We start from the raw sequence: 17,163 nt of genomic DNA, 5'->3' as shown, positions 1-17,163 counted from the left end.
GTGTGCCCATAATAGGCCTAACAGCAGGATTTTCCAAGTGAACATATGGCACATTTCCTAGTATCTGCATAAGAAGCAAAATCAGACCTATCATTGTGTTATCTGGGTTTTAAAAAAAATAGATTTTTTTGACACTGAAACTATTTACAATAAACAAGTCACCTACCATTTAACTTTCACAAGTCTTCATTTTTTCCTTTAATAGATTTAGAATTTAATTAAGCCCTAACTGGTCAAAAGAAGATAAAATTTCAGCTTCCATACATTTTATTTGTAAAATGTATTCTTTCCAAACTAGTAAGTATGCAGGTAAAATTTCATGTTTAACTTGCTTGCCACCTTTTAGAAAGTTTTAAATCCATACTGATCAGAGGATCATGATTATTTCTGTCATTTACTTAGACCATGATGAGACACAGGGCAATGAATTGTTTGGTCTCATCACAGAACTTCAGCACACCTGGTTAGGGGCAGCTGGCACTTTCCTGCTTAGGAAGTCCAAAGCTCATCTAGAATCTCCCATCAAGACTTGGCCTTTTGGGCTGATGCAGTCTATACTCCTTGACTTTCTTGGGAAGCTATACGTGTCAAGGCTAATTTTGTCCTTCATTAAAAAATAGACATGTGCTTGCCTTTTTCCCCTGCTTTGTGTTCTGAGAATTTTCAGAGACGGGAATATCCAGATTCCTGTAAAGGTGCAAAATGTAAATTGACAGCTTGTCTTTGTACTTTATCCTGAATTTAAGTAGAGTAATTAGAGCATCCTCTTAACCATTCGGAGCGTCATGGCAGTTGCTGGGTGCGTCCGTGACTGAGGAACGGTGCACAGACTGCTTCCACTGGCACCAGAGCGGTTCCAATATTTGGAAACGCGCTAGAGGCGTAGTGCTGAACTGTGCTTTTGGGCCTCGATCCAAAGACTGTTGGCATGCAGTGTTATCCCTGATCTCACTGGAATTAGGCTACGGAACAGTTGCTGCTACAGGGAATGGTAGCTCAACAGACTTTGGAACAGCAAAGTTTTAGTACCCTAAATACAGCAAGTAAGCGAATGGATTGGGGTTCACACATCTTATCTGGAGCACTGACACTATTCTTATCTGTAACCAGAACCAGATCACTTACCTTCATTTCCTAAAGTATTTAATAGATAACGTACTTACAAGGTTTGTGCTGATCAACTATTTTTGTAAAGCTCATTCTAAGGATAAATTATTATTATTTCATTATTTGGTATTACTGCTGGTGGAACAGGAGATGATAAACTTTGGTGAGTCCTTTGTGCATGGGATACCATTAGCAGCAAGTCCAGTGGAAGCTGAGGAATGAGGGAGTTAAATACAACAGAGACTGGTGGTTCCATGAGCACCAAAATCAATACAGCCTATAATGGTGTCTCATGTTTTTATATCCTATTTCCTCTGTGACGTGGTGGAGGATCACAATAATATAAGCACCTTTTCCTATCACTTATGATAATTTTGTCAAACTTAAGAAGGCAATGATGTTGCTTTTTACTGACCATATTCTGACTGTCTTTCTGCTGCCAAAGTCAATGGGTAATGGTTCAGTTCTGCCCACCCTTCCTCTATGCTCACTGACTTTCTTCTCCTATGATGATGCTGGTTTTCACACAGCTTGCTGGAATTTAGCTATTTTAATATTATGCCCATATAAAATTACCCAGTCTCCTCAAGCATATTAATCATGATGATAGATGGTAATACAGACAGAAAAATGAATAAACAGACTGTCCAAGTTTCTAAGTCTCAAATCCTTGGTTTAAAATCTGTAACTTAGGCTAGAAGGAGAGTATAGAGTACTATTAAATGGCTAAATGGGAGGAAGATGAGAAAAGAACTATATGAATATGGATAGAATGATTCAAAAATGAAAATAAGGAAACAGGGAAATGTGGAAGATACTGAGATAAAAAATGCAAGCAAGAAGAAACAATATTTCATGGTTGAACATAAGGATGAATTGACTGTCTTTTATGTTACTATACTTTGTTAGTGGATATTTTTTATAATAAGGTTTGGTCTCTTAACTGGAATTTCAGTATCTTCCATTGAAGATCTGTGACCTGACTACCAGGGAATAAAATCAGTATCACTTTTCCATTCTCAATGAATGTTTAACTCAGTGAATTAAATAGTTCTTTCAATATTTAATTATTTTACGGGAGAAGGAACAGCCTCAACAGCAAAGACAAATTCCCTTTGGAATAACCAAGAGGGTGTTGATGAGGACTTTATGGGCATGCTTGAGGAAGGCACAAGAGAAACGTAGGACTCAGTTTTCCGTGTTCCCAGATGCTGTTCTAACTGCCAGACTTCCTGTAATAAAAAGAAGGGTGCGTTTTGAATGACTGCTCAGGCGCCAGCTCAAGGAGAGGATTCATTATTACAATTCTTGGGCAGAGACTGATGCTTCCCTGCAGCCTGGAATTAGGTACTTTTATCCTTTTGGGGTTGGGGCTTTACCTACATCCCTCTCTTTATTATTACCTATCCTAGATATTCAGGATACCGGCTTCTATGACTCCTATTCTTACGTGATTAAATTTACAGTTGTAGATTTTGCCTTAGTTCTTGCTAAACTCCTCTTGTGAAACTGAACCTTTGAACATTGATGTGATGAAATACAAATGAATGTGTGCTTTCCCCCAAAAGAAAGTCCGGTTGCATTACACTTGCGGTAGCAAAGTGAAATGGCCATCCTTGAATTTAAGTTAGTCCTTTAAAACCATGTCCCACCTTGGAGCACCAGTTTGCTAGTCGGACCCCAAATGAGCAGTCTTATTAACTGTAATAATATAACACCATCCAATGTGCAAGACCACTGTTGTTAATTTACCTGTCTGAAAAGCATTTGTTCAGATCTTTTTTCTTTTCATGATGAGAATACTTAAACAGTCAAATTTTTTTAATCCTAAATATTTAGCTAAATGCTTTGGTAAGGGCATATTGGAGAGCAATGGTATGTGCTATTAATTACCCAATTTTATTTAGCGTCTAGATGAAAAAAATAGATGTTTGACTTTCTGTACATTTAATAAACCCCACTCTTACCCCCAAACTCCAAGTGACTCAGCTCTACCATTTTCTTCTGTGATTCTATCAAACTATACTTACATAATATACAGTAAATTAGAATGGAATTGAATCCAAAATTGTACTTGATAGTATCTTTTGTCACAGAACAATCTTTGCCATATGAGCTATAATCTATAGCTGTAATGAGGTTGCATGACTTTACCTTGTTTAAGCTACAGCTTTCGGAGAAATGTCTTTTCTGTGTGGCTGTAATAAAGAAGTCATGCCTATAAGTAATGTTTGAGATAACATACTTGTACATATTGTCCAATTTCTTTGTATAATAGGTTTACCTTAAGAGCTTTCTGAATTCTGGAATAAAATTCAAAGATGTATAATCTTATATTTGAAATATAAATGTTTTATATAAACTGAAAATGTCCGTGCATATTTGGGAGCTTTCTAGAATAACAACTTTTCTTCCAAACTACTTGTAGCTGGAGGGTGTTTATTAAGATTCAGCTTGGCTAGAGAAATGGGTATCTGTATGGATCTCAGTGTAGCCTGGCTTAATGGATCCAATGATGCTTTCCCAGGCTTGTCTTTTCATTTTGAAATAGGCTGTCAGCCATGTCAGGCAGTTGCTTAGACTATCATCTGGTAGGTTTTTTCCCATTCTGTGCAATATCTTTAAAGCACTTTGTGTTCATATCTATGAAACCTTTGTAAAACTGGTGTAGAAATGAAATTTATTATTATTAAACCACAATTAGCAAGAGTGTGTACATATATATGCAAGTATAAATACACAAAATACTATAAGAAAAATCATTATCAAAATTATTCGAATCAGGCCCTCAAATGTTAGGAAATGCCAGAATTACAAGGCCTTGGCTTACCTCGTGCATATTGGAGTACACAACTAGGAGTGTTTTGAAAAAAGAAGCCTGTGCATGTAGGACCTCTTTTTCTTCTAATACGGATATTGGAGGATGTAGAGTGAATGATCTGAAGAAAAGAAAAAGAGAGCTCAAGTGTAAGGAAGTTAAATATCAAATAGGGAAAAGATTAATTCCTGTCTTTTTCAGAATTCTTACATGAGGCTTTTAATCTGGGAATACTGAGGATATAATTTGCTAAATCTTAAAAATGACACTAAATCACTGTGCTCTTCACCACAGAAAACTTGTTAATACAAAACATACTGACACATTAGAAGATCACGAACAAGATTGACAGAAGGTAACTAGTACCTATACTGTTTTGTTCTCAAACAGTGTTAGTTTACAAGAAATAAATTTTATGTGTGGTTCCACTGACTTCTTTTGATTGTCAGTTCCATTCTGGTTCTGAAAGGACTTCAGTGGGCACAGCCTACTTCATGCCATCCCCTCCAACCTCTTCTTGCTAGGCCTCTTTGCTTCCTTGATTCTTCTCAGCCCAAATGATTCTATTTTGGAAAAGGTGGAAGTACCTAAGAAGAGGGCTTAGTGATAAGTCTACATTATAGGGTCAATACAATAATACAGGCCACATATAGTAAATATGGGAAGGAATTGTATATTGGCTGAAGGGTCTCTTGGAGAGCAATAGAAGGATCAGGAAAGAAAGACCATTCTGTTTATTTTTCTGTACCATTTATTTTTTGATATAAAAATATGTAGATTTCTAATCAACAGTAACTTCAGTCTTGATGAAAATTCCAGCTGTCCAAAAAAAAATGTGTATTTGCACAGCCTCCCTGTCATTATAGCTGAATTTTCTGCTAGTAGCAACTATGGAGTATTTGCCTTTAAAATTATCCTTTTACTTTTATCTTTTCCATATTAAAGGCTTTACTTGCATGAATACCTGCAGAGTACTCTTCATTCCTTACCCCATAATTAAATGAAAAAATTAAAGTTTTAAATATGTATCCCATTTTGTCAGTAGTTTTAGAACAATTTTACAAAAAAAAAGAATGTATGTCACAACTTCCATTTTAAATATCTGAAAATGAAGACATAGAAAGGTGAATGTCAAATTCAGACCTTGGCTGCAACTACAGGAGCATTTTGGCTTTGATGACCGTTCGTAAGGCATACAGCAAAATGGTGATATAATTGAAATATACGGTAAAATATTGGTCTTGTACCTGCTCCATGGTCAACATTGTCTCTGTTAAGTTGTGCATATGAGACTAATAATTATTTGAATAGCTTGAATCGTTTGTAAGATCATTCCATTTCTTGCAGCAGATATGAAAATTTTGTCTTTTTGATGGAATGAATGTAAAGGCAAATTTTCTTATATTACAAACATGAATTCTCTGTAATGTAGGCAAGGTGGTTACCAAGTATTAAGTTTTCATTTTATTATAGCAAGATAGTCATAAATACTCATTAGCTCCTACTCCAGGATCTCAACAGTTACCAGCTTTGCCATACATATAGCCTAGTACTTTTTACCACAAATTGTAATACATTTTTCAACAAATATTTCCATAATGCACTGTATGCTATAGGCATAAAAACAGATATTAAAAACTATTTTGTGTAGTACTTTGTAGGTTTTCACAGGAGTTTTGGGAACAGTTTTATTAGCGGATATTTTCTCGATTTTTTTTTTTAATATTTAACATGGGTGTTAGTAGGGAGTCCTCTGTATCTCTTTTAGAGGGGCCTGGAAATGAATTAATTCCTATTTCCTTTCTTGCTTGAAAATCTGAATTGTAGCTGCCATCCTTCTGGCCAAAGAAGCCTGGATGGGTCCTCCCTTCTGAGCACATCAATACAACACTTTAATTAGCTGGAAGGTTGCTTATTCCCATATCTTCTGGGATTAAAATCGCTTTCAGAGGAAGAGCTTTAATAATGGCCCTCATTTCATGTTGGTTTATTTGGAGATTTTGTAATTAGTGCTAAGATGTTAAAGCTGTGGATAGAAAATGAGATATTCTAGGGAAAATCTTTTTAATTGTTATTTTTCAATTTGACAATGATAGAATATATTCAGTAATGTTATCGAATGTCATCCTCTGGCACACGCATTGAAAGAAAAGAGGAAAAAATATGTTTTGTAGTCAGGGATACTTATTTTCTGTACATTTAATGGTATTCACCCTGCATAATATGCTGCAGAATCTCGCTGTGCTCTGTTAGATGACTGACTCTGCTTCTTGCTCTTTGACTTCCTATACTGTATGTGTACCGGAGACGCAGGCTCCTAAGACAGTGGGTTTTCCTGGAAGGAGACAGGTATGGAGCACCCAAAGAAGTGATTGATTTTGCTGGGTTCCATCATGGCTGATTCTGCGCAATAAACTTTTAAAAGATGCTGAAGACTTCTTATTTTGAAATGTAACACATATTGTAATGCAGCCATTCCTTCTAGTGATTGTTCAAGTTTGTGTGATAAATCATCGCCTCGGTGCTGTACGTGCAGCACCTAACAGAGTAGTTACGAACAGAATGTATACGGTTTGCTTCAGTCATGAATTGATATTGCATTTAAATATTTGCACTGAAAACCCTGTTGTCTCATGTAAGGTACGGTATAGCTTTTCAGATATGAGACGAAAGGTCTATTGTTACAGTCTCAGTGCTACATGTTATTTATTACATGAAGAATATTTTTAGAGTGGTCTTTCTGTCCTGTAGAGCTACCTTCACATTAACCCCCCCCCCCCAAACCCTACATACACGGTCACCGATGTTAGTCATTTTTACAGGGGAGGGAAGGAGGAGGGGAAGATGCAGAAATCCTCCTCCTCTTAGACAGTAGTAACAGTGTGAGGATGCCTTGTCCTCATTTTTTTTACTTCTGAGATTTTATTGCTGGCAGCCAGATGTGCTGAAACTCCTGACGACAGCATCTCTTCACTGCGTGTTTTTAATAGGCTTAGAGAAATATGAGTAGAGTACATGAAAGCAGCTCGGCTTCACACTTCGCCTGGGAATGCCCAAAAAGCTTACTGCTGTTTAGAATTCTTGCTACAGTCAGGAGAAAGCTGCACGGGTACTAAATCTTCTACGACTGAATTAGAAGAATAATGACTGTACAATTAACTATCAGCCCCTGCTCATTTAGGCACAGTTTTTACAGAGATCAGGAGAAATATGGAACTTGATTGGCATGTTTGCATTTGATGGTGTGTGCAAAATAGATGACTTTTAAGACAGGTGGTGAAGAAAAATAGAAGGGAAGGAAAGAGAGAAAATGCAATTTGAGACACTGCGCCAGGTCTGCAATTCTGTTTTATCTCATTTTCATGGGGTTTTCTCATCCCCTCCAAATATTTTACAAAATGATCTTTTTGGACAAACGTTGAACAACACTAGGTGAGTAGAAATGAAATTTTTGCCTTACCATTTCTATGCTTATGCTGATAGTAATCTATTTGCATGTTTTTCAGTGGAGTACTTTTATAATTGCACTCTTCGATATTAATATTTTTATGGTAGCAGGGAGTCTCTTCTGTTGGTGCTTTTCTGTTTTATGTAAGGATTTAAATGAGAACTCAATCTGCAGAAATAAAGATAGAATAAAATATTTAAAATGGTTATGTATCTTTCAAATACATTAGCTACCATTAGAAGCTAGCATTATTAGCTGTAATCCTTAAAGCATATTAAATATTCATAAACAAATTTGTCTGAGAAAATGATTTCTATGTGGATGTGGCAGTGAAAGGATTAAATGCTCAAAGATGTGTCTGTTTAACCATACATAATTTGCTGGAAGATGTAAATTAGTAGTCCTGCATACCATTTGCAAAATAGGCAGAAAGCAGTTTCTTATTTTTAGAAGACTTAGATTCTGTGTGCGACGCTTTTCAATAATCTGTTTAACTGGCCAAATTATAGCTGATCAGTGGATGCTTTGCAGCAGGTCAGTCAGCTCTGTGGGCTATCCTTTTCTGAACAGCTATTGTTTTGTGGGAATTCGAAACGAGAGGGAGAAGTTGATGTTTATTGGTGTGAGATGGTTATTAAATTGGTTTCTTAGGATTTTTTTTTGGGGGGGGGGTAAACTGAATTAATAATGACTCATTTTTGTGGCATTATTCAGTAAACATAGTATAATACTGGTGTTTAGAACTTTTTCATACTGCTATTAAATATTGACAGTAAAAATGATTAAGGATTTTATCTAAAAGAGTGTGAGTGCAGATCAGGGACAAAAAGAATCCTGTAGTTTTTTATAAAGATAGTGCACTGATGGAAACGTTCTGGAAAAAGGGTGGAAGTAATATTGCAGAGACTATATCCAGCATTTTATTCTTCTTCTCTGTATCTGTGGGAGAAATCCCTCTTAAATGGGACATTATTTCTTAAAGACAGTGATATTTGCACTTAATACTTCAGAAAACTGTTATAATTTTATTTCCCAGAACGTTGTGGTAAGGATTCTCTCCCTTACTGCTGGTGTTTCCTTTCTAAATATTTTAATCTTTATTTAATGTTACTGTGTTCAAGTTTTGATATATAGGTTATGAATTTCTAATTAGGCATGCACAATTATGGAGGTAGCTTTAGTAATCATAATCACTTTAATGAATTAAGATTTTTTTAGATATATATGAAATCTGTAGTCCATGAGATTTTTCTCACATCCCTTTGGTGTGCAGTGAAATCTTTGAAGCGCTACAAAATGGAGCAATAATTTATGTGTTATCAACTGTGATTGTAAAACCGTGCATATTTCCAAGTGCATAGTTTCAGGCCTGCAGCAACCAACAAAGCCCTTAGCAACTGTTCTAATCAGCTACAGACCAAGTCCTGATTCTCCGGATCTGTTTTTGCAGATCAAAATGCATGCTTTTTGCAGATCAAGGTGCATGCTTTTTGTTAATTTTTTTCACAGATACATGTGCATGGTGCTGTTAGGTGCGTATGTTGCTTGTCTCTGGCAAACGCTGCATATGGTATCAGTTTCAAACCAAAAGACATCAGAGAATCATTTTATTGCATTTGCTGTGCCTAAGATTTAGATTTATATTTATTCTAGAAGACTGGCAAACAAGAAAGGATTGTTAGGAAACCCAGCCTCCTACCTAGTATGGGCTTTCTTATTTAGGATGAGGATATTTCTATATTTATAAGGAGCAATGTTGTGTTTTTCTAGGTACCGATGCTTTTGGCCTCAAGAAAACATTGTGCAATTTTTCAACAATATGCAGCAGTGATGACGAGAGGCTAAGTCATGCTTTCTGTGTCTTCTGAAGTTAAAGTTAGTTGAAAGTTATTTAAGGTTATTGAGTAAAAAGATTCTTCCTTCTGCATAAGTATTAGTATTTAAAACTTGATCTTGATAAAAGGGCTTTGAAGAAGTCATCTATTGAATAGTCACTAAAAAATCTTGCTGACATTTATTTTGGAGGCTAGTCCTTTTTGTTGTCTTACTGATTAAAAAAAAGTCTTTTATTTTTTCTAATTAAACTATATTCTAGGTAGATTTTTCACTTAAAGCTTTGCACAATTAATGTAACGCACTTGCTAAAAACGAATTGTTCATGCATTAAGAGTTAATGTTTCAGAACTGTGGTAAGGAAAACAAAAATACCTCGAGCATGTAAAAGATTGTGCTTTGATGAGGTATAATGTGGTCTGTCTCTTTGGACTTTGAAGTTAAATATTTTGTCAGACTAAAAAGAGATGATCCTTTTTCTTTTTAAGGTTTTTTCTTTCTGTTTTTACATCTAAAAAGTAAAAGTCAGAGTCCAGAAAGGTAACAGCTAACATTAAACACAGAATGATTAACTGCTTCTTACACAAAGTACTAATGTGAAAAAAACAGGCTAATGCATACTAACAGTACAGTAGATAATGGGATATAAATCAGAAAGTTATAGGGAACTAGGTAGTATGCATATGACTGTAACTGAAAATACATTCCTATTAATTTTCACATCATCGTTCTTGGAGTTCTTCAGTTCTTCTGAAAGTTTAGATATGCTGTGATTTTGTGGCAGGAAAGCCATTTATCTCATCCTTTGTTTTCTGATATTATACCAAACATTAACAGGAGTATATATTAAATTGGTTTATATCATTTCCCACAGAAACCTTAGATGAGTTGGGTTTTTATTTGCGTATTTTGTGCATTGCAGTAGCTGATGTGAGAGGACCCGAATGGTATTAAACTCCTCTTGAGTTAGATTGATTTTACCACTGAAATGGGTTTAGGTATCCTCTGCTAACAGCTTCTGTCGGAGGAACATTGCAGTTCAGTTCCCTCTTGCCAGCTACACGGCAACACTTTGCTGTAAGGTGCTATTCTGAGCGTAAAAGGTGGTTTACTGGGCCTTCCTCCGGGTCCTGCACGTCTCTGTCTGACACTACCAGCTCCAGCCAGGTGAAGCAGTAAGAGCTACGGCTTCACCTCAAAATTGAGTTTCAGCCACGCTGGGGACTGTAGTGCTGTTTCCTGTGTAAGAGGTTGCTTTCTGTTGAAAAATGATTAGAATTACCTCATGTCAGGAAGTCACAAGAATCATTTTGCATCCTTAGCATTTGGTAAATAGCTAGTTTGTGGAATAAATTCTTCATGTGTATGGGAAAAGAAAGCATTGGAAAAGAAATTGGGAGACCTTTTTCTGAAAACACACTAAGCTCTTACATTGCACCCAAATTCCAAAGCAGCATCTAAAGGACCTTCAGTTTTTTTGCACTCTAAAATTTTTTTGATGACTTTCGGTGACATACTTTTAATTCAAATGACTGAAGACAATGAAATAAAGTTTTTAAATGTCTTTAAAAACCTTTAGTTATCAGATAAGCTGGATTTTCTGATTGCCGTTCTTCACTGAGAGTTTAGCGTACAGATGCGGTGCTGTCAGATGCTCTATTCGTAGGAGCATGCTTTGCGAAGTCACAGTTGCTTTGGGCAATATTCAGATTAACACATCACTGCATAATGGCGAGTATCCTTTGTGACTAAAATTGATACAAACTGTACAGAACAGTATCAGGCCAATTTTACTATTGCAGTATATATTAACAGCTTTTCTCCGAGAATGGAAAGCCGTGGATTTACCTAAGCCTGGTTTCTCCCACGACACGTTGTTACTTCGCTGTTACAGCTATGTGAAAGTGAATTTGTTGTCGAGATTGGCCACACAGGGGCATAAGATAACTAATATACTCGGCGCAAAAATAGTACAGAGGCTGCTCGCACATTCTATGTACAGCAGAGACTTAGGAATGGTCTGTTTTAAAATTGGGCACGCTTAGTTCAAAAAAGTAAACTGTATTTTCTTTCATTAAATTAAACCCCAATATTTTTAAAGATTCTTAAGAGTTTTCACTTCTTCAATCTCTTGGTAAGCATCTTTTACATAAATACATTGATTTTCAAAAGGTTACTAAAATACATAATAAATTAGCCTGTTTGTGAAACCAGATGTTTACACAGAAAATATCATTTTAGCAGAAGCATATGATTTATTTTCATGATCTAATTTTCTGTTTTGTTTCCTAAATATACCTATGAGCTATTTACTAATGCTCCATTTTATAATGAAGCCATCACATGATGTCAAGAATTACTGGCACACACAATTGTTATTTGTCATGGTGCAAGTAATGATTACTTTGACATTGAAGGAAAAAGATCATTTTCTCTTCCTTGTTGGGAAACAATTTTGTCGAGATATTTCTCTAGAATAGATTTGAGGGCTTTTTCGGACTCTGTATCAGTTCAACAAAGCAAGCTCTAATTCTGAGAGCATATTGCATTTTCAAATACTATTAGTCTAAGTGCCAAGAATAAAAGCACACTGATGGCGTTAGAACTGCGAGTGTATTGTCCGTATTCTGACACACAATAGTGAATAATAACTGAAACTGCCTCTCCTCACTTTCAAAAACCAGCCTGTCTACAACTACCTTTAAAAATTTAGTTTGTTGGGATTTTCACATCTGCTCCCTTTTAACCTCCAAACTAGATCCATATAATCCTGTTTTAAATAATTTCCTCAAATTTGCAGCTGATGTTCTTTCTCAATTGAAATACCATGCAATGTTGGAAAAAAATCCAGAACTTTTGTTTGTATTCCTACTATGAATTCTTTTCCTTAATGAGTTAAGGCATAGCAAAGCTATTTCCTCCCCTGGTTCTCAACTGTTTGTGTCTTGCATCAGACACAATCAGAATTCCAAAACTAAGCTAACACCAGCCCTAGATGTTTATATTACTTCAGAGAGGTTATCCATGTCAAATGATCCTCTATATTTTTTCTTCCTTAAAGTAGAGGCATAAGACATATTCAGGTTAATCCCTGTGTGCATATGTGTGTGTGTATATATATATATGAACTTCTGTAAACATGAGGGGAAGACTGGTTGGGACAGCAAGTTGTATATAAAAGGCAGAGACCCCTACATCTGTGTGTTTGGTCTTTTTCGCACCTTTGCCATGTGTCCCTCTTGTAGAGCACTCTATGTCCTCTTTGAGCTGCAGATAAGTACATCTAACACCATCCGTCTTTTGCCCCTTGATTTGCTGCTGTGGGAGAAAGTGGGGCAAATAGAATGAGTTTTTAAATCTTCTCCTCATCTTTTTATTTCCCTTGGAGGAAGCAACTGAACGTACTAACTTGCCCCAGAGCTATTTCTTTCTGAGAAGAAGAGTTCTGTGTTCCATCCTGTCTTGGCAGCTGTTGGGTTTTGGGTTTGTTTTTTAAATCCCTATTTCTAGGAAAAAATCATCCCTGTAACATCCTGTTACAGATATTTTCAGAGAGAGAAAAGTAAGAGATTTCCTTACAGAACCATTTCTCTTCCCATCTCTTCCAGCTCTGGAGAGAGATACCTTCTGTTACTTCCACCTCAGTTGCTACAGATTTAATAAGGTGACATATGCTTCCTCCATGAATCTCACAGAGCTGTGGATATTTGCAGCCATAACAGGTTTCTCTCTATTCTCATTGTGCATCAGCTGCTGTTATCTGATGATGGTAATAAAATCCTAGCTGGCATATGATCTTAACTTCCCACCAGGAAGAAAAAAGAGGATGGGTCAGAGGTGGATAGTTTATCTCAATTCAAATAGTATGTTAAATGGACAAATTTAAATCATCCTAAATTTGGAAATGATTAAACATGCCTTATAACTTGATTTTGTTTTTCCTCACCTGGGTGAGAGCAACAGAAATCTAAGCTATATTTGAGTTACCAAGTACAACATTTTCTGATCAGAACATATAAAAAGAATCGCTTTCCATTCTTGAATAGCTCAGATAATTCCTGCCATTCCTCAGAACATCCACATAAGATGCGGGTATTAACTTCTCTTTCTGGGAGAAGAAAACACAGAGGCCGTGATATTAAAAAATGATTAGTGATTTAGTGTACTCAACTTGAAATATTTTAAAGAGGTTTGTTCAATGACAAGAGCCCAGTGGTTTATGAAAACTGCATGTTCCAACACGGACATCCAGAACTCAAAGTTGCTAGTTGTGAGCCTTGATTAGGTAACAGATGCATTTGGGGATAAATTGAGCTATGATGATTGAAACAATAACTAGCCCCAGCTACCCGTTTTACCCTTCTTCAGGGTGCTGTCACTCCGGTAAAACTGGCATGAATGCTATGCGAATCTGCTCCACGCTGCCCCAGTTTAGAGTTTGGTATACTGGTATGAGGCAAAGCCAATACGCCAGACCATTTGCTGTAGCTGGTCCGACACATATTGACAAATATTTCAGTTTTCCCACCTGTACGGCCAAAAGCTCCTGGTGAGAGTCTTCACCAGTCCTGCTTTGCTCAGTACCAAGTGTGTAAAAAATGGTTAGTAGCACTCATGTAGTCCCTCATCTTGTTTTCACTCCTTTCTTTATTCTTCTAGCTCTTTTCCTTTTGGGTCAGTAAGTTAAATCACACGCACGTTTATGGCACAACGTGCCTACTAATGGCACTCTTCATTTACCAGGTCAGTAACAGTAATTATAATACATTGTAGAAACACGGGGCTTCGAAAAACAAAGCTTTCCTCATCCAAACCGAGATATGTCTTTGCATTCCTTGACAGAGAAGTTTTTAAACGTGTTTAAACCTCTGCTCTCACAACTTACAGGTGGACAGAATAGCACAAATAAAATTGGGAGTTTGCGTAGGTCTCGTTAAACTGGGGAGGATGGGAGAGAACAGTATTGCAGCTCACTTTGCACTATAAAGTTAAAGGCAGGATGGAAGTTTGCCCATAGAAAACGCTATGTTTCAAAACAGTTCAAGAAAGATTGGTATCTGGGCCTCAGGTGATGTACAAGGTTCTGAGGAAAGGAATAAAAAAAATAATATTGGCCCCTGAAAAACTGTGAAATGCGAGATGAATATTGGAGGTGACGGTATCATTTTAGCTTTGCCCTGAGATAAAAGGTTTGAAGCAGAAGTTGGAAGTATTTCAAGTCCTTGGCTTCACTTCGGCATGTGCTTTGCAATAGGGAGGAAAAGGCTGCTTTCTGTGCTTTCTGGTAGCTGCTTTTTGGGGTCTGCTTTTTTTTTTTTTTTTTTTTTCCCCCCTTAACCTGACAAGAAAGAACTATGAGAATGAGAAATGAAATTAAAATGTTGTGTATTGGAGAATTTTGTCCCAAATTTATCTAAGTATGACAGGGATTACAGATTGAATTGCCGAAACATAACTTTTATTGGTTTTAGAATAAGAATTGAGTGGGATTTATCATACAGAAATCAGAGTGAATTTGCATGGTGTCTTTATTTAGAAGAATGAAATATGTCTTGATTAATACACTTTGTCCTCCCTGCAATTTTGGACTTATCTTTCTGACTGGAATATACTTCCAAATTCCCATCTTCTGGTATTCAAGATAATTTTTTATCATGAAACTTCATCAATATTTTCAATAAAATAGTTTTTTAGTCCATGTCTCTTAGATAATAATAGCCATATATATTATAATATGAAAAATAACCTTGTTAAAAGGTGCAGAAAATTGAGTTGACAAGCAAGGTAATGCAGTTATGATAATTGCATTGAAATAGTTATTGGTTTTAACCTATAAAATCATACATAAAGTCACAGAGAAATATTCCAACACAAATAAGTTTACTATGTAAAATCCCACCAAAGATGGAACCTTTTGGCCTGTATTATGTACATATATTTGTAAGTAAATAATAACTCACTTCATTATTAAATAAGTAGTAGATAATGAAATGAGAATATTTGTTGCATATTTTAGTGTTTTTTCTCTACATTCAAAATATTATTTTAAAGTGACTTAAGATGATGAATAAAACCTTCCTAAAAGATGGAACCTCAGAATTTCAAGACTTTACACTCCAATTATTGATTTATTATCTCTAGTCCTACAAAATTTATTTGCAAGTATAGATATACAAACATAATTTTAAAAAATCTAGGATAACATTAAAAACCTTGGATGAAACTGCAAGCATAAAATCTCTCCTCCCTTCTTACCCTCTCCTTTTCTATATACCAATTTTTCTCTTTACATTTCTTGATTTTCCCAGTATTATTTTTTGTTGGTGTTGCTCCTGTGCCTTCAGATTGCACTCAAAGCAAGTGCACTTTGCATGGATATTAGGACCCCAGGGGCAGTCAGCATTTCAGTCACTTGAGGACTTCTGGTTTTCACTGCTAATTGTGGCATTGTTCTGCTGTAAAATTAAAAGAAAAATGTGAGTTTTAGAGAAAACCTGAATTTTATAGCTCTTCTGTATCACAGTGACTCTAACACTGATCATTATTCAAATAACCTATAGTAAAAGCTTTCAAGTGCCCTGTTTTCAAGAACTCTTCCAGCAGAACCTGCTTCATCTAACTGTCATGCTTTTGGAAGTTTTGGAAAGGTGTCAGGGAAGACAGAAAAGATTACGACATTAAAACCACAGCAATTCAAATAATTTATGTGCACAAAAGCTTGCTTGTGCTCAGCATGGATCTTTAATGTTAAATTGTGCTCATTTGTAGGACACAGCATAATCACGGTGTATAAGAAGTACCTGTAACAGTAATTAAAATCTCTTATTTTGGAATAAAGCATGAGAAGAAGGTACAAGTGTTGTTCAGTCAAAGAACTGGGGGGTGCAGGAATTTGATTTCTACACCTGCCACTGTCAACATTTCCTTTGTAGTGCCAGGAAAATCATGTAAACTTCACTGCTGGAGTTTTCTGGGATAAATTTCATATTTAATACTTCATGGGAGCCTCTGAAGTTTAATTTATAAATATTCGCAAAAGTCTTCATGATCCTGGGTTTGTAAGTGTATGCTAGTGAAAGATCAAATTAAATTTGCATTCTGTTTTCTGGGAATTTAGGTTCATCTTTAGATTTTGGGCCATGTGGGAGATTAACTTAAATATCTTAGAGATGTGCAAGGATTTTGCGCCTTACCCTTCACTTGCACCAAGGATGCCCTCTGTCATACCAGCTGCAAATTACATCGTATTACTAACTACATTATTTCCTTACATACTGTCAGCTACACAGCTGATGTGTCCTCACTACAGTGATTTTTTTTTTATCTTGAGATAGGTCTTTCAGAAGTTTTTTTCATTAATTTAAGAATTGAACTTATTTTCTCAGTTCTCTATTCAAATACAAATGAAGCAAATCTATTTGTATTTGCAAAGAAATTCTTAAGAAGCGTGAGGATGTTGTGCATGTTTGATAATATTTGCCAAGTGTAACGGAGACACTAAAAAATTGGGTAACTGTACAAGATAGAGACTACGCTCACAAGATTGCCCTAGTGTACAGAAATACCTTGTTCTCCTGTTAAGCACAGAAAAAAAAATCATTAATTTGCAGGGGGTGTTGTGTGGCAACTAATGCAAAGGGATCTTTACTGAATTCTGGCCTGTTGATGTAATCCACCATGAATAAGTCTGTATTTTAGAGTTCACAGCTAAATATAGAAATAAACACAGCTGAGAAATTTGAACATTTCCTACTTACCTTTAGCTGGGAAACCTTTTGAATAATCACTGATGTCTAAATGCTGTCTCAATAATCACTTTTCTGCTGAAGTTATGCAAGGTACATTAATCAGTATTTCATTCTGATCGCATGTGGACGATATCTGAACTGTTCTTGTGTCATTTAGAAAAAAGTCGCTTGCATATATTCACCTCTGATTGCAGAAAGTGGATATTGAA

The 17,163-nt window shown here is 36.0% G+C and overlaps 1 protein-coding gene across 50 annotated transcripts in view; it reads left to right on the top strand.

Annotated features, from left to right (window-relative positions):
- Nucleotides 1-17,163, top strand: part of RIMS2 (regulating synaptic membrane exocytosis 2) — a 502,429-nt gene that overhangs the window by 156,846 nt on the left and 328,420 nt on the right. For 12 of the 50 annotated variants that reach the window (XM_054816652.1, XM_054816650.1, XM_054816671.1 and 9 more), the window contains exon 1: nt 6,834-7,357. The exons of the other annotated variants lie outside the window; for them this stretch is intronic. In XM_054816652.1, coding sequence (XP_054672627.1) covers nt 7,236-7,357 — 122 coding nt within the window. In that variant the 5' untranslated portion in view covers nt 6,834-7,235. Of the gene's footprint in view, nt 1-6,833; nt 7,358-17,163 lie in introns of those variants that run through there. 50 annotated transcript variants of the gene reach the window in all.

This window comes from Grus americana, chromosome 2 (genome assembly GCF_028858705.1).
Source record: "Grus americana isolate bGruAme1 chromosome 2, bGruAme1.mat, whole genome shotgun sequence".
NCBI lineage: Eukaryota > Metazoa > Chordata > Aves > Gruiformes > Gruidae > Grus > Grus americana.
This window is presented reverse-complemented; position numbering and strand designations above follow the sequence as displayed.